This window comes from Panicum hallii, chromosome 1 (genome assembly GCF_002211085.1).
Source record: "Panicum hallii strain FIL2 chromosome 1, PHallii_v3.1, whole genome shotgun sequence".
NCBI lineage: Eukaryota > Viridiplantae > Streptophyta > Magnoliopsida > Poales > Poaceae > Panicum > Panicum hallii.
In genome coordinates, this window is record NC_038042.1 from 48,682,159 (window position 1) to 48,703,312 (window position 21,154).

The window sequence follows — 21,154 nt, forward strand, 5'->3', positions numbered from 1 at the left end:
TATCCTGTATATTTTGCTGCAAATTTTTATGACTACCTTTTCTTGTGTTCCTGTCAAGATGGCGTGTGTGGCGTGCGGGGATTATCTTAGCTATCTTGAGTTGTCAGTTTGTCACTAACCCCTCTTCTTTTTGGCCCACAAATCAATCGGCCATCTTAGAAAAATGAAACGAGTAGAACGGAAACGACAACAAAATTCTTTATCAATAGAATAGGCAGCTCCAGGCAACTTTCTAACCAACTAGAGAGGTGCGCGGCTTTGCCGCGCAGTTCCGTATTTTACATCGTCGGATCGTACGGATACGGACTTTAGTTCATACATAGAGTAGTAATTATTACATATATAGGTGTTATCGTCTCCAGCCTGTTATTGTAATTGATATATATTTTGAACTTTCTATTGTCTCGATGCTACTATTTAAGTAGGATATTATTTTTGTATGGAAGTGAACTATATTTTTTATATTTAGTGTTTTCTGTTATCATTTATTTTAAAAGTTTGTTGTGTATCAAAATATTAGGTTTTAAAATTTTGAGCAATTTTTGTATTTAAATTTTTTTACGTAAAAACGTTTCGGTGTCCGAATTATATGTAGAATTGATTCTACGTAAACATTTATACAGATGAATTGTAAAATTGCTTTGAATTTAAAATTGTACTATATAATAAAGCTATAGATTTTGAAATTATGAGAAACTTTTGTATTGAACACTCTTTAATTTGAAGATGTTTTGTTGTCCATATTGTAGGTACGACGGATCGCATGCAAGCATTTGTGCAAATGAATTGTGAAAGCGTTTTGAATTTTAAAATTTGCTCTATAATGAAGTTGTAATTTTTGATCAAATTCTATATTGAACAACTTTTGATGTCAACGTGTTTTGGTGTTCGAATTGTATGTATAATGTTGTTTGTATAGAAGTAATGGGTTGTGGTTTGATTTAATTAAAATTTGAGGGTTTTTCTAGAAAAATTCTCGAGAGAGGACTAAAACTGCGGGTTGATTTTATGAAAACTTAAGGTTTTCTTTGCAAATTTCTCTTAACCGGGAAGGTTGGATTGCGGGTTGATTTTGAGAAAAAAGTTATGTATTTTTTCGCAAAATTATCTAAGAGAGAAGGTTAAACAGTGGTTGCTTTCTCTAAAATTCGAGGGTTTTTCTCCGGGATTCATAAGATCTCGGCCGTCGGCCTGGCTGTTTCGACCGTCGGTCGGGAATTGCCTGCGATGTGGCCACGCTCCCTTACCACCTTTTGATGCGTGGATCCTATATAGAGATGGCGCTGAAATACTCACTTACACTCACTATGAACAATGAGTGATATGTTACACATGGCTATAAAATTTAGGGAAAAATTCAATTTACACTCTCGAACTATCATGATTTTCAACCTTTAACTATAAAATCGGATAATATAGACCATCCAACTGTTAAAAGCAGACAAATTTAGCCCTTTAGATGGTTTCGAAGATCGTTTTCCATTTTATGAAAATTTAAAATATTCAAAGTTAAACTAAAAAAATTATAAGTAATTTGTTTAAATAAAAAAAATACAAAATGAGTATCAAATTTTTTCTAAAAATATAACCTATCTATTAACACTATATTTGTCAGTTATTCGGATCCAACGTTTTATATTCATAGCATTTGATTGCTTATAGTTATGTCTATTATTTTTAAATAAATAAAATTTAAATAGAGCTAATAGATATGTTACATTTTTAGAAAAAAATTGGTACTAATTTTATATTTTTCGGACTTAAAATGAATTAGTTTTGATTTGTTAGATCGAATTAGATTTTTTTTATTTTATTTAAAAAAATTACAAAACCATCTTCAAAACTACTCTAAGAGCTAAATTTACCGGATTTTAATAGTTAGCATCGGACTTTTCCCTAAATTCAAAACCAGAAGCCGAGGACTCAGAATCCATCACCATCACGTTGAGTGCTACTACCCTGTCACAAAATAAATAATTTTTTAGGATTTTCAAACAACTAATAATTGTCAGGAATATCCCAGGTGCCGATTAAAGCTGTAGTAAATTATAGAAACATGTCGCATGCACCTTAACGGACCAAATCTTGGGAAGGAAAAAAAAATTAGACAATTAAATACACACGTACCTTTGAAAGGGAAAGAATCAAGCAACTAAATGCAGACGCATCTTAAAAAGGGATTATTTCCGCGGTCACAAGAGTATAGGGGTTTGGTACGAACCAAAGACCGTACTATCATTCCCTCAGGAATCCGGTGCTGCAGGGGAAAGATTATTCGGCAGCGCTGCCTCAGCCGCCTTGCCTTTATTCCGCGCGCGGAAAGGCGAGCAATTTCCATGGACAAACGGGCGCGAGCTCCGGGAGGCGAGGTGGCCGCCCCCGACGTCTCCACGTATCCCCATCGTCCGCCGCGGGCCGTGGCCGTCGCCGAAAAGACCCGACCGCAGCTGCGCGCGCGGCATTCTTTCCAGTGCCATGAGTTACAGTTCCGGTCGTTCAATCGAGCCTGCGAAGACCACGCTGGAGCGGTGACTCGTGGCAGTCTCGTAAACCGGCAGGCCGTGCTTGCTCGCCCGCGTCCAGGCCGCCGGCGCCGCCGAGACGACGCGGATCCAGTTCCGATCCAACGTGCCGGGGCGACCGGTCTCGCCGCGCCGTCCCGAGAACAGCCGAAGGAGACGGGCGAGTCGAGGTCAGAGCTGGTCAGGTGGACACCCCGCGCCAGCGGCCCAGCGTGGCGCGCGTCGTCCCCGCGACCCCGCCCGTCGCCGCCCCGCGCCCGCCACTCCGCTGCGCGACTGCGCCACAACGCCTTTTTGGCCCACCGGCACCCGCACCCGCCCGCCTTTTCCCAGCCCGCTCGGCTCGATCGCCCGTGTAGAAATACATTATTTTTTTCGAAGAAGAAAAGATACATTGTATAGGGGTCGAACCCTCCATGTTACTGTAGCATTGTACACGTCCACGACTAATGTTCTAGCCGAACCTGGCCTGAGTCCTTCACGGGCTCGTAACGTACAGTAGTTCAGGAGTATATAGTGCCCGGCACGCCTCCGCATCATCATCGCATCGCATCGGCATCCTCCAGCCTCCTCCGCCCCCCTCCCTCCGTCCTCGCCGCGCACCCTCTCCCCCCGCGATCTCGCGAACCCTGCTGAGGCAGGCGGGCTAGATCCCGGACCCCCGCCATGTCCAAGCCCTGGGGCGGCCTCGGCGGCGCCGGCGCGTGGGCGCTGGACGCCGAGCGCGCCGAGGAGGAGGAGCGCGAGGCCGCCGCGAACCCGGCCCCGGCGCCCGCCCCGGCCACGGGCTTCCCGAGCCTCCGCGAGGCCGCCACGGGCGCCGCTGGCAAGTCCAAGAAGAAGAACAAGGGCACCACGCTCTCGCTCTCGGAGTTCGCCGGGTACGGCCCGGGCAGGCGCCAGGCTCCGGCGCCGGCGCCGGCGACGGAGCCCAAGGGGCTCACCCCGGCGGAGATGATGATGCTGCCCACGGGGCCCAGGGAGCGGTCCGCGGACGAGCTCGACAGGCCCCGCGGCATCGGCGGCGGCTTCCGCTCCTACGGTGACGACGACGGTCGCCGCGGGCCGCCCGGCAGAGGCGCGGATCTCGACATGCCCTCACGCGCCGACGAGGATCGCGACTGGTCCATGAGCAAGAAGTCGCTCGCGCCCGCCGACTCCGCCCCGCGGAGCCGGTACGGCGGACTCGGGGGCGGCGGCGCGCCCGCATCCGTCGGCCGCGCCGACGATGACGGCGACTGGTCGCGCGGGAAGAAGCCGATGCCGTCGGGCCCGTCGCGCTACCCGAGCCTCGGCACCGGCGGCGGCGGCGGCGGCTTCTTCCGCGACTCGCCCGTCTCGACCGACTCCTCCGACCGCTGGTCCCGTGCCGCGCCCGCGCCCACCAATGGCGAGCGGGAGCGGCCCCGCCTAGTGCTCGATCCGCCCAAGCGCGACGCCTCGGCCACCCCTACGCCACCTGCTGAGGCGGGACGCAGCCGGCCGAGCCCATTTGGAGCCGCGAGGCCACGGGAAGACGTGCTGGCTGACAAAGGGCTGGACTGGAAGAAGATGGAGACTGAGATCGATCAGAAGAAGACTAGCCGCCCTACCAGCTCACAGTCGAGCAGGCCAGAGAGTCCTCACTCGTCACGACCTGGGAGCCCAGGGTCACAGGTACCAGCTGCGGGTAGTGAAGGCGTGCCGAGGGCGCGGCCAAAGGTGAATCCTTTTGGGGATGCAAAGCCAAGGGAGGTGATTCTGCAGGAGAAAGGGAAGGATTGGAGGAAGATTGACCTTGAGCTGGAGCATCGCCGTATTGATAGGTATGCACCTAACTGGCCTCACATTCACGTACCATTCACCCTTAGCATTTGCTTTTGAATGCAATACTGGTGAAGGTTAATAGTGCAGCTCCCTTTGATAGACTTTGGTCTCATTTTAGCTGGGATCTTTGCAATTTTTCGTCATGCTAGTTAGCATGTACATCTTTTCCAAAGCAGCATCTAATAACAGGTTCAACAAATCACCTAACCACAAGTTAGTTTACTATTTCATTCATTTTGTCTTTCAAAGGTGGTGTGTGTGTTTATCTTTATCCTGTCAAAAGAGGCCTGCAGTGTGCTAGTAGATGAGTTGGAAGGTGTAACCAATTGGTTTCTGGTGCTTGAAAATTCAGCAGCATTATGAATCATATAACAATAACCTGATGAGGGTATTTGTATCCACAATAATGGATATAATAGTAGTTGTACATTCTTATTCTGAAAATAGTGACACTGGCTTTTGCTACATTATTAGTTCAGTTTGCCCTGAGCTCCCTAAAGTCAGCTAAATAAACTTTAGTAATGAATTCAGTATTGGTTTAGATCTAACAGTTCATTCTTATTTTCACTCATTTTTTTTACCAAGGTTGTAAGCATACATTACATTTTAAATATCATTGCTAGCTGGTTTTGGTTTGTTCAAGCTTTGTTATTAATTGTACTGCTGTTTTGGTTCCCTTGACCGGTTTATTTGAATGAACATGCACATATATACTCAACACTGTATCGTCGTAATTTTTCTCCTAATATTTGGTGTTGGAAGGGCTTGGTTGGCACCATTCTGCTCAACTGATACTGATAATTTACTGTATTTACTGTTTTGCTTTGCCTTCAACAATACTTTAACTATCATTTGTTAACTCAGCAGTATGGATATCATCTTTCTATTTTTAGTTTTAGTAGTCACTGGAGTTTTGTTGGAATGATAAGAAATTCAGTTAAAGTCCATGTTCCATTCCTCCATTGCATAGGGTTTGTGTTTCTCATATAAAATCTTTCGTTTCTTCTGCTGAGTGCAGATTAAATATGTTATTTCTCATCTCATATGTTTTATAGTGTGGTGCCACAAATATGTAAAATCTTATTTGGTAAGCATGATTATGTTCTTTGGTTGAGTAGCGTTGCTCCATGGTCTTTTGAATGGTTATCATCTACTGGAAGAAGTACTCCCTGCAGTCACAAATAAGTGACGTTTTGGGGTTACCTTAAGTAAAGTCAACCATTCAAACTTCAGTTGCATATTGCTTTTTATGTGTTAAATTTGGATATTTGAAAATGATATGAGTAGTCTTACTAATCAAAGTTGTGTTTTGGAGACCATGTTGATATCCAAAACATCAGTTATTTGTTACTTGATGGAGTATTAAATTATGAATGTTTATTCTCTCTCAGCCATAGAACAATATGGTAATATGATGTCTTTTATCCCACCATATTTTAGAAACTATGAATTCTAACAATTTGGAATTACATATTTGTGTACTCCCTGCTGATCCTCTTAATAGTCATCATGATGTATCAGCACTCCTGAGTCCTGCCACTTATGTTTATCCTTTATCCTGTTAGTGCCTGCAATAGTGTTTCATTTGAAGAATAAAATTGTAACATGATATGATAAGCATTTTTATTCTTCATGAATAGCATGTTCTCTGACAATCTACAAGTGTTTCATGACAAGGTTAGCATTTCCATGTACTTGGTTAGAACGAGCACTGAATCACAAAGTTTGTGTTTTAAGATCGTCTGATGCATGATTCATGTCCAAACACAATAATTTTATCAAGATTTAGTTATACGAGTTCTGGTTGAAACTTTTCTTTTCGCTTGTAGAGCGCATTGCCCTTCAGAATGAACTTTGCGGACTGCAGTCCTCAGTAACTAGTCTTGAGAGGCTTAATAAAGATAATACTTCCTTTAGTTGAGATATCACAGTTCATTACCTTTCTTTTGTTTGTTGTGCCCTTTACACATCTGTTGTTTCAATAGTCCATCAAATGGTAGCTAACTGCTTTATTACTTTGATGTTGGGAAGAATTAATAACTAATAAGTCAATCTGTGGAACTGCCAGTTGCAAGGGTGAATAGATTTCAGCATGTGACTAAGTGGTCTAGAAAATTAGAATTTCCTTAAACCAAATTAGTCCAGTCTTTCAAAAACTAAACCTAATTAGTTGCCTATTTTCAGTTGATCCGTTTGGTTTATTCTTGCACCATGCATTGCTGAAGTAAATGGTGTTCGCTAGCTTGTCTTGTTTAAATACATAGACAGGTATCACACTCGTTCACACAGCGATTCATTTTTTCCCCTATACCGTTGAGAATAATTTTCCATTTGATTTGACTGGACACATCACACTCACATACACAGTTTCATTTTCCCCCTATACTGTTGAGAATAATTTCCCATTTGATTTGATCGGACACATTTTTCAGACCAGAAACAAATGATGAGAGGGTGTTAAAAGAAGAGATCAATCTACTTAAGTTGGAACTAAATGAAAATGAAGCCAAGATGAGTGATGATGATGCAAAAAGTTTGGCCGAGAAGATAACTCAAATGGAAAAACAGCTGGAGCTTCTTACAATTTCAATGGATGACAAGATCAGATTTTCGCAAAGACCTGGCTCTGGAGCAGGGAGGGTTACAGCATCTCCGCCAACAAATCTTGCAGATGAATCCCAAATAAAAGAGTCCATGGAAAGGCCAGGTTCCCACAGTGGCATGGATCAATATCCAAAACCAACTGAAGAAAGATGGGGGTTTCAGGGGAGCAGAGATAGAGGCTCTCTTGGTGGCACCAGAAGTTCAGACAGGTATGTTCATTTCTTGACTTGTGCCTGATGTTGTTATGAGTTGGTTCATTCCAGTAATAGTTCTACTTACCGTTATTCTTCACATTACACATGCACATAAATTAGTGGTATACTCAATGATCACATTAACCATAGCACACTTTCGTTTTCTAAGAGAATACACGTTGCTATTCTTCTTCCCCACATTATGCTTTTTTAGGATCTGGAAATCTATGAGGTTACTGGTCATTTTCCATCAGTTATTGTTTAGATCCCTTTTGAGTTCTATTACTACAAATTGTTCTTAAGGTTAGGCTTGGAAGAATGAAATTTTAATTGTTTCTACATATGAACTATAAACTCTCTATCCACCTGTATTTCAGGTCGTCGGGAGGACAAAGATGGTGAGCCGTTGCCAGCCAGATTTTTCTCTTCGTGTTTAGATGGTGCACAAATAATTTATGTTCTTGTTGCTGCTTGACTATCATTTTGTTTGGCTTGGAAGAGTGAGAGGATCGTGGACAAAACAGATTGCTTTTCACTAAGTTGTTAATTACCACCCTTATGGTGGTTCGTCTATTTCGTTTTTTTTCCTTTTGTATTTTTTCTTTTACTCTTCCATGTCAAAACAAGTGTGATCAACCTTTCATAGACTAACTATTGTTCTTTCTTCCTGCGTGATTATGCTCTAGCACTCTTATTCAAGGGCTTGTTTGGATAGGTGTGAATTAGACCAAATCTCGCCTGTCTGAAGTTAGATAGGCTCTAATCCCCGGGAATCCAAACAAGCCCCTTGCATTGATCTCTCTCTCTCTCTCTCTCTCTCTCTCTCTCTCTGTGTGTGTGTGTGTGTGTGTGTGTGTTTCTAGCTCAGTTGCCAGGTGCTGCTGATACCATCGTCTTTTTGTATGGAGTAGCTGTTGAAGTCCATTAGCTATCAAATCTTTGCTGTTCTGTTAATACGAGATAACGAGAACCATGATCGTTTTGCACGGTTTCATTTGTTGCCTGATGTGAAACGGCAACTGAGATGATGACACAGGCCTAGATTTTCCCATGAAGTGCAATGTTGCTGTCACGCGAATCCTTTTGTTAAAATGGATGCATCACCAAGACACCAACTGTGAAAGCTAATGTTTTCACATGTAGCGCAAACAACTCTTAACAAGAAACTGCTAGTTCATTGCGTCTTTGGAAACCTCTTGAAAGGGGAACAGGAGAATGGCCCAAAACGTGGATGCAGACCATTGCATGGTCGGAAACATAATTTTTTATATTGGTTAGTTGTCGCAATGCATCTGTGCTGTTTCTCCTGCTCCGTTGACATTGCTATTCGGCTCTTCAAAGAAGTGAAGCTGGATGTGGATGGGTACTAGATTAGCGGGCGGTCGGCTCAAAGATGTTCCTACTAACTATCGTAGAAACAATGCCAGACACTAGTCCTCTTGCCCTTTCATAACGCTTGAAGGAGCACCTGGTGTTCACGCTTCTTGGCCAAGTTGACTATGAGATGGAATTGTCTCGGCTGTATGCTGAAGGTGATACTTTCCCTGATATTCAGAACAGGTCAGGAAGTCAATGACGAGCCTCGCCGCTTCATTGAAAGATACAGTTCAGTACTGTATACCGTATAGTGCAAATGCATACCACGAAGTGACCTGACATCATTTTTTAAATATTCATAGCATCATTTTTTTTGAAGCCTGGATAATTAATTTTCTTTATTATTTAAAAAGATTAAAAATGTGAATGAATTTGGAAACAAGAAGGTGGGGTCCGGTCGGATCGGATCGACACACGGGCTCATCTTATTCGTTTTATAACTTACATTATAGGCTACAAACCGAACGATAAATGAACCACCAATTGAGTGAAACAAATGGTTTTGAGTTGATCTACTTGCATCCTTTGTGTAAAAACCTTTCTTGTTCTTGGTCGTTATTTGTACTGCATCGCATATCCAAACCACATCACCAGAGGCAGAGAAACTTATCGTAATCAAGTTACTTCATCTTCACGCACACGACGAAAAAGAAACGTACACCAAAGTAATTGCGCTGCGCTACGCTGTGTAAATCCATCCATCCGTGGATGTAGCGCTGACACTCACACCTGCAATTTTTAAGCACCGGCCACCGTGCTGTCTCCGTGACACAGAGGAAGCTAGCTAGCTTAAGACCGGCCGGAAATTCAGAACTCAGCACGCGGCATGGCGTTGCGCACGGCCGCCTCCTACTTGTTTTTCTTGCGGTTCTCGACGACGAAGAAGAAGGCGAGCGCGGCGACGGAGAAAGCCGAGAACACGCCGGCGGCGACCTTGATGGATGCGTGGATGCCCGTGATGCCGGCGACGTCGAAGGCCGCGGCGGGGCCGGTCTGGCCGAAGGCCACCTGCGTGCCGGAGGCGTCGAGCGCGTAGGCGCGCACGTAGTAGGAGCCCGTGGGGATGTCGCGGGCGACGGTGTACTCGAAGCTGCCGCGGGCGCCGGCGGCGTAGTCCTGCTGGGTGAGCTTGAACTGGCACGCCTTGTCCTTGCTGAGGTCGTCGTCGGACTTGCGCCACCCGCGGTCCTTCTGGCTCACCGGCGCGTAGCACAGTTTCACCTGCACGCTCTTGTAGGCGGCGTCGGCGCCGGCGGGCTCAGTGGTGTTCAGGGACCACGTCACGGTGACCTTGTCCACGCCGGAGTGCAGGACTGCGCATCGTGGCCATGTATTTCGTGATGAGTACAGTAAAGATTTCAACGCGGTTGAAAATAACACAAATTAAAGCAAAATCATATGCTCAGTTAAACAGTACAGTAGGAAAGGCACCATTTTCACGCGAAATTATCGCTGTAAATCAAACTGTCAAAGAGAAAGGAATTTACTTTTTGACCTTTGAGCACGAGGGGAATCGATGGATAAAAGGCTTCCTACTGTATTGGCCTTCCTAGATAGCTTCTTGAATTTTTCTCTCTTTCTGTTGTTTCTTTTCCAGATGTATTGTAAGTAGGGGTGGTAAATGATCTTAAATTTTAGCCTACATAATCTATGGCCAGATCCTAAAAGGGTCAGCTCTAATTTTATACAATTTTGAGCTAAAAATATATAAAGGCTAAATTGGATTGCAAATGCAGCACTAGAGTCATGAAAGCAACAAAATAACGTACTTCTGCTGTATAAGCAGAGACAGAAAAATCCAACACCTAACTAGAACATATTCTCCGAGTTTATGCTCCGATGTCATTTAATTTCTCCAAGGAACAATAATAAATACTTTAGGAGTACCAAGAGATCATTCATGATCTCCCTTTCTTTGTGGTGACAGCTAGGTACAACTACTCACCGCATTTCTACAAGTTACATTCCATTTCATACTCCATTAATATTTCGCTCATGTGATGGTATAAAATTATAATCATAAGTAAGTATCTTTTTAATTAAGAGATAACACACATCGGTGTTTTGTGTCAAAAATTAAAATTCTATGAGTAATTATTGGCCACATGCTTTTCTATAAAACAAGCTTTGCGACTGTGACCATGTGTATTGGATGCCAGAGATTAAGGGCAGAACTAAAATCAAGCAGCTATGATTGACTACGAGCCGGACTGCCGTAGGCCGGAGCATGGAATGGAAGTATGGAACACTGAAGAGAAAGCTGCGACGCGATACGCGCAGGCGCAGTGGACGGACGCGCACCTTGGCCGGGCTTGGCGGAGGCGGTGACGTCGAGCGCCTTGGGCAGCGTGGAGAGGTGCACCCCCGCGGCGGCCGGCGCCGGCAGGCAGGCGCCGAGAAGCACCGCCGCTAGCAACGAGACCACTACGGCGCCTTGTCGCCGAGCCATCTCCCTGACGCGTTGGTCGGCACCGGCCTCTTCCTCTCTCGCTATCCGGCTCGTGTATGCGGTGGTCGGAGACGGAGGCGAGGGGAGTCTGATGAACTGCTTGGGTTGGGTTGGGTTGGGATGGAGGAGTACGGACAGGTCGAGGACGAATATATAGGCGCGCTGGCCGAGGAGTTGACCTCGCTCGCGGCCCTGTCGGCGTGGAGTCGGATCAATCGTTGAGCCAGTAAACAAGTCCCTAATCATGCGATCAAAAAGTCAGATCTTGACAAGGGCAGGGAAAGAGCAGCTGGTAGCCGTAATCTAATCTCTCCGGTCACTTGGCGTGGCTGACTTGCTCTACGGGGGTCCCAAGGGGCTCCGGCCGGGTGGGATGCGGCGGCCGCCATCGATTCGACCGTGCTCGCAGTCGCAGACCAGCTGAGCCGGCCGGGACGAACGGGCGAGGCTCTTCTGCCCCCACGCAAGGGCAGGGCAACGACGGCAATAATCCAGCGCAGCGCACCAACGGGGGTTCGCTTCCGGCGTCGGCATCCCGTCGCATGGCGTGGCGAGGCGGCGTCCGGCGGCGCGCCGCGGCGCGGCGACCGGGTGGTCGAGTTCTTAGATGGCGCGGCCGACCAGGCCGGCGCAGAGATTCTTGCATGCCGGCACGACGAAATCGAACAGAATTTCCACCCATTTCCTTTTCAATGTGGCTGCATCATCCATCGATCGGTTGATGAAGAGCCGGCAGCGACAGCATGCCGTCACATTGCCTGACATGGTAAAAACCCGCGCCGACTGAAAGAGAATCGAGATCGATGTACGGGGCCATGCGACTCTTAGCGCGGATCAAGGGTTGCAAGCGACTCGCCTCTATCAGCACGGAATAAGAATTAGCGAGAAGGCGAAGGGAGGGGTTAAACAAAAGGGAACACGAGGATGGCACAGAATTATTGAGAGAATCATGCGTTCAGTTTAGGCCAACTTCCATTCGAGGATAAATCAGAACACGTATAGCTTTGATTGATTTTCTCCTAAATTTCCTTTAAAATTATTCCCTTACGTATTTTGATTTATTTTTTTATTCCAATTCTTCTTCAAAGGCTTGTTGCGAGTGCCGGTTTTGAACCGTGACGCCTACCCTAGCTCCTCCCATGGAAATTCTATAGGCCCTTTTTTGGGACCGGGGTACGTAGCAGCGAGTCTCAAAGAAGCGAGAAGCGGACGCTGAATTGCGTCTCATATTTTTCCCGAGCCCAATTAAAGTCCCACTTTTCCTTCGACACACGGTTCAGCACTTGAATGATGCGTGTTTACCACAAATGGTTCGGTGGGTTTTTAGGGACCGTTCCCAGATGCGACTGGGATGCAAATTATCGCAGAAGGCTCATGAGGTCTCTCACGAGCTCACCCCTGCCATCGGCCACCATCCTCGTGTCCGGCGGCTCCTGCCGCTGGATCCGCCACCGCCCATCGCCACTGCATCCGGCTTCCTACGCCCCAGCATTCTTTAGAAAGTCCATACAAAAAATATAGATAAATACTAGCATTGCTTATAAAGTCCCGCTGTGTCTAATATGGCGTTAACCAAATCAGTTAGAGGGTGGTTTTTTCTTTCGGCAACCCCATTTGACTGAGGTGAATAGGGAGTCATCTTCTTATGAATAATACCATGAATAATACCATGTTCCTCGCAGAATGAAGTAAAAATATCTGAGAAGTACTCGCCACCACGATCCGACCTTAGTCTTTTGATCTTTCTCAAGTTGGTTTTCTAACTTCAGCTTTATAAGTTTAAAAATAATGCAAAGTTTCATCTTTTGACTTCAACAAATAGATGTAACAAAATCTAGCGCAATTTTCGATCAATGTCATGAAATATATTTTACCACCTTTTGTCAACACGCTATTTATCTCGCACAAATCGAAATGAATTAATCCTAAACGCGCAAAGTTTCTCGCCTCCGCAGCCTTATGAGGCTTGAGAATTTGTTTTGATTCAACACATACATGGCACTTAGAATTTTTGACAAAGGTAAATTTTGGAATTAAATTTAAATTTGCTAACTGCATCATACAACCAAAATTGACGTGACAAAGCCTCGAATGCCATACATTAGATTCATCAACGTTAACCACATTGTTCACAACTTTATTACAATCATCCAAAAAAAGCAGAACAAGCCTCCGCTATCATAATGTTTTCCAATAAATGTTATAAACTTAGACAAAATACATTTATTGGACTTAAAGACTAATTTATAACCATCTCTACACAGTAGAGAGCCGCTAACTAAATTCTTCTTGATGGTGGGAACACGATGCACGTTCTTCAACCGCACAATCTTGATCGAAATAAACTTCAGATTGACAGTACCAACACCAAGAACACGTGCATGCGATCCGTTCCCCATCAACAAGGAGGCGGTCCTTCCGAACTGGTATGAAAAAAATAAGAAAATATCAGCACACACATAAATATTAGTCCCAGTATCAACCCACCACTCAGGTAAATAAAATACTGAAAGAACTGATGTTCCTCCAGCCTTGCTAATGATCATGTTGGCAAATTTCACGCCCTTGCGAAGCGAACACTTCCCAGCAAAGTGGTCCGGACTCTCGCATATATAGCAGTTTCCCTTCTTCTTCTTAAATGTGGTTGTGTGTTTAGTCTTTGTTTGGTTCTGCGTTTACGGTGGCTTCTTCTTATTCTTGTGAGAGTTGTTCTTTTGAACAAAATTATTGTTCTTTTGAACAAAGTTGGCACTAGCTCTGCCAACTGCTTTTCCACGTGTGTCTTTTGCTCTCGCCTTCTCTTCAACGTCAAGAGTACCAATGAGTCCATCGATGGTGAACCCTTGTCTCTTGTGTTTCACTAAAGTAGCAAAATCATTCCAAGAAGGTGGCAACTTGGAGATAATACCTCCGGCCACAAACTTGTTGGGTAACACACATGGGTTTTCCTTGCTACAATTTCTGAGATCTTTTTTGCCAGTGTATGCATTTCATGGGCCTGTTCCACCACAAAACGGTCTTCAACCATCACGTAGTCAATGAACTATTTCATGACATACAACTCACTACACGCATCGGAAACTCCATATTGAGCCTCAAGAGCATCCCACATTTCTTTCCCTATTTTGAGACGGATGTATGAGTCCGCAAGGTTTTCAGCTAGAACACCTATGATGCAGCCTCGGAAAAGGTTATCTGCAGCCTCGAATGCACTCCCTTTCTCTGAAGTGAACTGTTCAGGCTTCCCCTTTGCCATATGCATAATTTTCATTGCCGTCAACCACAACATCACCCGCTCACGCTAACGATTAAAGTTGGAACCATAAAAAATGTTCGGTCTTATAGATGCAGCAAAAGTAGAGACCGAAAGCCTATCAACATAATCAGATTTTTGGATTGTTAGAGAATTAGGCATTTTTGAGCATATTTTAATTCCGAAATTATACATGCAATTTATTAATAATTTCAAGACTATGGTGAGTGAAACAAAATATGTGCACGTGTCTAAAGTTAACACGAACTTAACGATGAATTCAATAACAAAAAGGAGTATCAAATTATACCCCAAGGTGGGCGCCAGCGATGGGGATGTGGAAATAGTAGAAAATAGAGGGAGAAGGGAGAGGTCTCCTTAGCAAGAGTAGCTGAGTGAATTGTTATGTGTGTGGAATGAGAGGAGGGGCTGGTTTATATAGGTGAGAGGTGCTTGTGATTCAACGAACCTGAATATTCTAATGGCCTTGATGAGTGTCACTTACTGTTGCTATAAATCTCTAGTTTAATTCCCAGAATTATTCACTAGTAACTCCAACTCCAATATTTTTTGACTTAGAATTATTGCATTCAACAGCAAAACATTGCTCATCGGCCTTGGCCTCGGCTTGGCGAGGTGAGCGAGCGCGTGTGGCTCACCAATCTTCTCGTACCGGCTTCATAAATACTGTACACATATTCCACCATTTAAATTGGTTGAGATGCTCCTCAAATATCCATACAGGATAAAATAAATAACTCTCTAGCATTTATTAGTGGACTTTTAATTTTTTTATTGTAAAAGAAAAATAGTCCAAGCCCATAAATTCGAACACTTATCCCCTGCCGGCCGGTTTTAAAAACCTATAAAAGTTTATCATTTAATTTGATGCAGGTGCGGTTGTTGTGAGCAATGGAAAAGAAGGAAACAGATAATCGCAGCACTGACAATTACACCTGCAATTTTAGAGTAGGTTTAGTTTCACCGTGCCGTCTCTGTTACACAGAACAAGCCCTCGCCAAGACCAGCCGGAAAGAACTCAACGCGCGATAACATACAAGCATTACATGGACGCCACACATCAGGCCTCTACTTGTTCTTCTTGCGGTTCTCGACGACGAAGAAGAAGGCGAGCGCGGCGACGGAGAAAGCCGAGAACACGCCGGCGGCGACCTTGATGGATGCGTGGATGCCCGTGATGCCGGCGACGTCGAAGGCGGTGGCGGGGCCGGTCTGGCCGTAGGCCACCTGCGTTCCCGAGGCGTCGAGCGCGTAGGCACGCACGTGGTAGGAGCCAGTGGGAATGTCGCGGGCGACGGTGTACTCGAAGCTGCCGCGGGCGCCGGCGGCGTAGTCCTGCTGGGTGAGCTTGAACTGGCACGCCTTGTCCTTGCTGAGGTCGTCGTCGGACTTGCGCCACCCGCGGTCCTTCTGGCTCACCGGCGCGTAGCACAGCTTCACCTGCACGCTCTTGTAGGCCGCGTCGGCGCCGGCGGGCTCAGTGGTGTTCAGGGACCACGTCACCGTGACCTTGTCCACGCCGGAGTGCAGAACTGCGCATGGACATGGACTATGTTGTGAATGAATGTAACGAGAAGTGCAAAGTATCGAAAATTCAAAATATCTACAGAAAGTGAAATGCTACTAATATGTGGATACCGGTCAAAAAAAGGTGATGTTTCAGACCAGAAAAGCAGTGTATTTTTCTATTACTGTCGCTTGTCTGAATGTCAAGTGTTCTTGATTGGAGGTAGTACATTAGAATGGCCCCATTTTGCCGCAGAGGATGGACTCTATAAATCAAACTGTATAATGAGGAAATTGTACCTTTTTGGCCTTTGGGAAATTAAGTAATTGGTGAAAAGTGTCTCTATTCTTGCCCAAAAGGCTACAGATTTTACTACTGGCCGGCCTAGATATAATATCTATCTTGCAAAATGTTTCTCTCTTCCTGTTGTTTCTTTTTGGCTCGCATTGTAAGCGATAAAAGAGCATAGTTCAGTTGTCTCGGCAACACAGAGGAAAGACGAGCACCTGGAAGAACATATTCTCCATACTTCTATCGGGAGAATTAAACGATATGTAGTATAGGACTACTGATAGATTGTTCATGGTCTCGTCCTTCTTTGTGGCAAAGCTAGTTGGTAGTTGGTACTAAGACTTTATGCCCTCTGTCTCTGTTACAAAGACCAGTAAAAAGTACTAATATGATTAAGTTAATTGAACGCTGCACATTGGATGCCAAGAATTAATTAACGGCAGAGCTAATGAAACTGCTACTTGCTGGGGCTGTCAGCCTGAAGGTCAAAGGGAACAGGAACTTGGAGCACTTTGCACCATGTGAAAGCAAGAGGAAAGAAGCAGCGCAGAGCGTGCGACGCGGTTGATGATAGCAGAGGCACGCACCTTGGCCGGGCTTGGGGGAGGCTGTGACGGCGAGCGCCTTGGGCAGCGTGGAGAGGAGCACCCCCGCGGCGGCCGGCGCCGGCAGGCAGGCGCCGAGGAGCAGCACCATCACCAGCGAGACGACACCGCCTTGCCGAGCCATCTCCACTCTCTGTTCGCCTCCGTCCTGTGACGGGTGTCGATCTACCCGGAGCAGAGCTTCGGTTGCAGGTGGGAGCAAGACGAAGGCGAGGAACCTGATCTAGCTGGTGAGCTCTCGGGTCGGGTTGGAGGGGGAGCACGGACGGGCCGAGAATATATAGGCAGCGTGGGCGTGCGAGCGGGTGCCCAGTGCAGTTGACCTTGCGGCCCTATAATTGCCAAGCTGAGCACGCTAGCTGCCGATCAAAAGTCAGATCTTGACGAGGGCGCAGGGCCAGGGAGGGCAGCGACTAGTAATCTAATCCGGAGGATGGTTTGCTTGTCCCCAAGGGTCCCCGGCCGGCTGGGATGCGGCAACCGCGCGCGCGATCGGCTCGACGAATCAGCAAAGCAGCAACCCGTCGACCGTTCGGGGACGCGATGCGAGCGACCCAGCGAGCGGACGGGTCCTCAGCCACCTCCGCGCGTCGCAATAATGGCGCGCCCCGACGAGCTCGCTTCATTCCCGGGCCGCGTCCTGTGGCGCCGCCGCCGAGCAGCGGAGACGACACGGCGGCACGGCAAGCTGCCAAGGGTGACGACATGTGCGGCGAACGCGACGAAATGCGGGTGTTCCCACGCCGCCCGGCCGGGTTTGGGCCCGGTCCTTATCTGCCCGGCCGCGACCAACCACCTCCCCTAGCTAGCTAGGGCGTAGGCGCGTAGCGGGTGTTCCACTCCGTTCTCCGTTATCCGTTCTCGCTTGCTTGCAGCTGCTGTCCGTACAGCACGTACTACGCCGCAAAAGAAAGAATCGAAGATTCGATCAGATCAGGCGGCCGCCATGACAAAATCCGACAGATCAACTTCGAGCCGATCACGACAAGCTAAGGGGTACGGTTTTCCCTTTCCCCACCCATTCTGATCAATTCACTTAGGGTGTATTCGTTTCCAGGTACCTAAAGTTTAGAGGGGTCACATCAAAAAGAATCTTATCATTTAGAAGTATTAAATAAAGTCTAATTACAAAACTAATTGCAGAACCCTAGTGCTAATTCGCGAGACGAATCTAATGAGGTATATTAGTCCATAATTAGCGAATAATCACTGTAGCATCACTGTGGCAAATTATAGATTAATTAGGCTCATTAAATTTGTCTCGCGAATTAGCACACAGCTGTGCAAAAAATTTTATAAACAGATTTTATTTAATACTTCTAAATAGCAAGATTCTCTTTGATGTGATGGGTCTAAAGTTTAGAGGGTAGGAAACGAACAGGCCCTTAGTACGCTTGGATCCCGGAATAAAATTTAGATTCAGTTTAGTTGGTCCAATCTGCCTCTAATAAAATTTCTCTTTTCTATTTATTCACGTACAAGTTCAGTTTTAAGTTCATATTGATATTCTATGTTAGTTAGAAATGGATTGTTTCAAGTTCAGTAGTTTGAGGGAAGAAATCGAGTTAATAAAAGTTAGACAGACAAGATGGATTGACGAGAGTAGTAAAATAAATTCTTCCTTTTTTTCATGTGTCGCTGTTGGTACTTGGTAGCCAGCGGCGGCATGCCGGCACATCCACATGGCAAACGAAGACCCCTTTGGCAACGACTAAAAGTCTGAAACGCAGGAGGTGCACAGGACAGGGGACAGAGCCATGTGGCTCTTAGCTTAGATTAAGGGTTACGACTTACGAGGTGCGGCGTCCGTTTGACTTGCCTCTGCCACCACGCGCAGTAATAAGAATTAGCGAGAAGGCGCACGGCTTATCATGAGAGTGATAGGAGGCTCGGCGCCTCGGCGGAGCGATCCACGATTGGTCAGATCAGACTTGTATACTGCCCAGGCATTGCGTAATTAAGCAGGAGGGCGCGGGAATTATTGAGCGAATGATGCGGTGTTCAGGCGTTGTTAATTCCGGGCACCTGCATTAGCTGTTGGACTTAGCTGGAGGATTAGCAATTTTCTGATAGTCGGCAGGTCACCTTTGGCATGGCTTGTTTGTACAACCCACCACATTACTAGCTCTCTTCTGCTTGTCTTTTCGGCTCCTTCCCAGGACTCGGCTCCATTTTGAGGATATTTCGTGCAAAAATACACCCTAACCTGAATTATCCTTTCTTAGCAAATGAGAATTCTGACCTGGTGGACCACAAGTACGTAAGTGTGCTGACCAATTCTGAGCAGCCGAACAAATTCCCTGTTCTGAAAGGGTAGACTTTCTAGCATGCAACATGCACGAGATCTTCTTCTGCTTCCTCCTTTCTCACTCGGAAGCCAACGAGGAGGTAGGCGCTGGAGTGGACTAATGGAGCTAGGAAGTTACCACGCCCCGTTGCGTAGGGCAATTAGAAGTTGACTCTCTGCTGGTCCGCCGGTTGTTTTGATCGTTTGTTGCTTGCCAATGTAAATGATCGGCGTGAGCATCCCCGTTGCTCCGCGTTATTGTAATTCGGAATTGCTTTTTCCTGCTTAATACAATGATGCGCAGCTCTTATGCACATTGGAGAAAAAAGAAGTTGACTCTCTGGTAATCTAACAATAATTAGCACGAAATGGGGCAAGAGTATGTACTGTATCGAAGTTGTCTCTATCCCCTAGAGAGAAGCAGGACATGGAAGACTGTATTTTGCATATATCAGAGTTGGAAAATAATTACGATGCAGAAAAATGAACCATAGATTATAAAAAGTATGGCTGTTTGACGGTAAGGTTGCAGGCATTGTAGTTTTTGCCGCTTGAGGTGGGGGCAATGCTACAAACAGGAAAGGAAGCATTTCAGATACCCTGAAAACTCGTCGGCTACGCCCCATCAGCGCGTGCAAACAACAGACAAGTGATAGTGGAATGGTTGTGTTAGCTTGGGCCGATGTGGCACGAGTTGGGACTTCCTGGGCCGGGTGCTCACTTGCGGCCCAGCTTATGTGATGAGGTGCGATGCGGTATGGATCAACCGACACAAGAGGGCTAACACGGGCCGGGTGCTTAGAATAAACCACGTCCATTTCATTTCACGAACCCGCATAGCAAAGTAGCGTCACGGTGACCGATCGATAACCGCGCGCACCCGGCGAGGGCACGGCCGGCGCCACAGCTCCGCGAGCACCAGGCCGTGCGCGTACGTCCTCACGCCAGGGCGGCGGGCGGTGCCGGCGACAGACTATGGGCATCGCAGAAGTCCGGGGAGCAGCAGCCGCTGCCGTAGCGCCTGGGGCAGCAGCAGCAGAGGACCACCAGGCCTTCGTCGCCTTCTCCCGGGGGCACTCGACCGACACCGAGGTCTCCATCTCGGTCCCCTTCGCCTCCGTCCCGGCCGGCACGAGCAGCGCGGCCATGGGGGAACGACCCTTGAAGCACCAGTAGCGGGAGCACGGGGACGCCGCGCCCGCTGCCCGCTGTGGTGGTTCCGTCTCCCGCGGCGCCGGCGCTGCCGCCCCTGCACGAAAATGTACAGCGTCAGGTTCTTGATGGCAGCATCGCGTTGGCCGGATCATCGAAGGGTGAGGAAGGGTCTTCACCTGCGGACACGACGGCGAGGGCCGTGAGGAGGCGGAGGCAGGCCTTCACGGCCGGCTTGGATGCCGACACCGCCATCTCGGCTCCGGCCGGCCACGGGCTGACGTGCCGGATAGTAGTTGGCTGCCTGTGTCTGAAACTCTAGCTGCGGGCTGCGGCGTCGTGCTGCCTCTTCGATTGTTGGCGTGCCGCCATCTGTTCATGATCTTATAGGTGCAGAGTTCTAGAATTGATGATGGCCAGGAACAGGACACCATATCTGCAGCCGCCCGGTGCAGATACATTCCGTGGATAGAGGCTGCAGAATGTAATGCTTCAACATGCCCCTTTTTTGTTAGGTGGCCTACGGGCGCTGATTGGTTGGTTGCTATTTACTAGCTAGACTAGCTTTAACCCAGGCTAATTTTAACTAACTAAATCAACGCAAAGTGCTCATATTTAGTTGGGTGGTTTAAAGCTAAGTATATCCTTTTTATATTGTGCAGCTTGCATATGGGGAACAGAATTCATTTGCGTTTTCATAAAGCAGGCTAGAGGGCTACTTTTTCGTTGCTAGAGCCTGGCTAAAGAGCTGATCAAGCAACCAAATGTACTGCACTTCAAAAACCTGACTAGAGATTTATGCACTCAACCGATCACAATCATAGAGACTGCAAAAGATAGCTAATATTCAATGTGATGTAGGAAATTTTGCTGTGTGCATTTCATTCAAACTCACGTAATCGTTGGGCTTTTTGCTCTATCACATCGTAGTGATTTCAGTACTCATGGATCTGGTCGGAGGAGGGAGAATTAGAAAGAAGGATCCAAGAAGGAGAATTGATCACAGTGCACGGAAAAATATGAAACCACGTGTACATGTGAGTATAAGATCTAGGGCCCGTTTAGATGCAGGCCAAATTCCAACTC

General features: G+C 46.8%; 4 protein-coding genes across 4 annotated transcripts; 1 reads left to right on the plus strand and 3 right to left on the minus strand.

Annotated features, from left to right (window-relative positions):
• Positions 1-3,041: 3,041 nt before the first annotated feature.
• On the plus strand, positions 3,042-7,796 carry LOC112874869 (eukaryotic translation initiation factor 4B1-like). The gene is made up of 3 exons (XM_025938436.1): positions 3,042-4,327; positions 6,761-7,141; positions 7,504-7,796. The coding sequence occupies exons 1-3, from the start codon at positions 3,189-3,191 to the stop codon at positions 7,526-7,528; spliced, it is 1,545 nt and encodes a 514-aa protein (XP_025794221.1). The 5' UTR covers positions 3,042-3,188; the 3' UTR covers positions 7,529-7,796.
• Positions 7,797-9,000: 1,204 nt separating this feature from the next.
• LOC112900865 (high-affinity nitrate transporter-activating protein 2.1-like) lies at positions 9,001-11,060 on the minus strand. Its single transcript, XM_025969655.1, has 2 exons — positions 10,805-11,060; positions 9,001-9,816 (listed from the first exon to the last, which is right to left on the minus strand). Exons 1-2 carry the CDS (start codon positions 10,950-10,952, stop codon positions 9,353-9,355), a joined length of 612 nt encoding a protein of 203 aa, XP_025825440.1. The 5' UTR covers positions 10,953-11,060; the 3' UTR covers positions 9,001-9,352.
• Positions 11,061-15,129: 4,069 nt separating this feature from the next.
• LOC112902689 (high-affinity nitrate transporter-activating protein 2.1-like) lies at positions 15,130-16,972 on the minus strand. The gene is made up of 2 exons (XM_025971861.1): positions 16,612-16,972; positions 15,130-15,758 (listed from the first exon to the last, which is right to left on the minus strand). The coding sequence occupies exons 1-2, from the start codon at positions 16,751-16,753 to the stop codon at positions 15,295-15,297; spliced, it is 606 nt and encodes a 201-aa protein (XP_025827646.1). The 5' UTR covers positions 16,754-16,972; the 3' UTR covers positions 15,130-15,294.
• A 2,768-nt stretch (positions 16,973-19,740) lies between these two features.
• On the minus strand, positions 19,741-20,452 carry LOC112897879. The gene is made up of 2 exons (XM_025966278.1): positions 20,248-20,452; positions 19,741-20,165 (listed from the first exon to the last, which is right to left on the minus strand). The coding sequence occupies exons 1-2, from the start codon at positions 20,321-20,323 to the stop codon at positions 19,741-19,743; spliced, it is 501 nt and encodes a 166-aa protein (XP_025822063.1). The 5' UTR covers positions 20,324-20,452.
• Between the last annotated feature and the right edge of the window lie 702 nt (positions 20,453-21,154).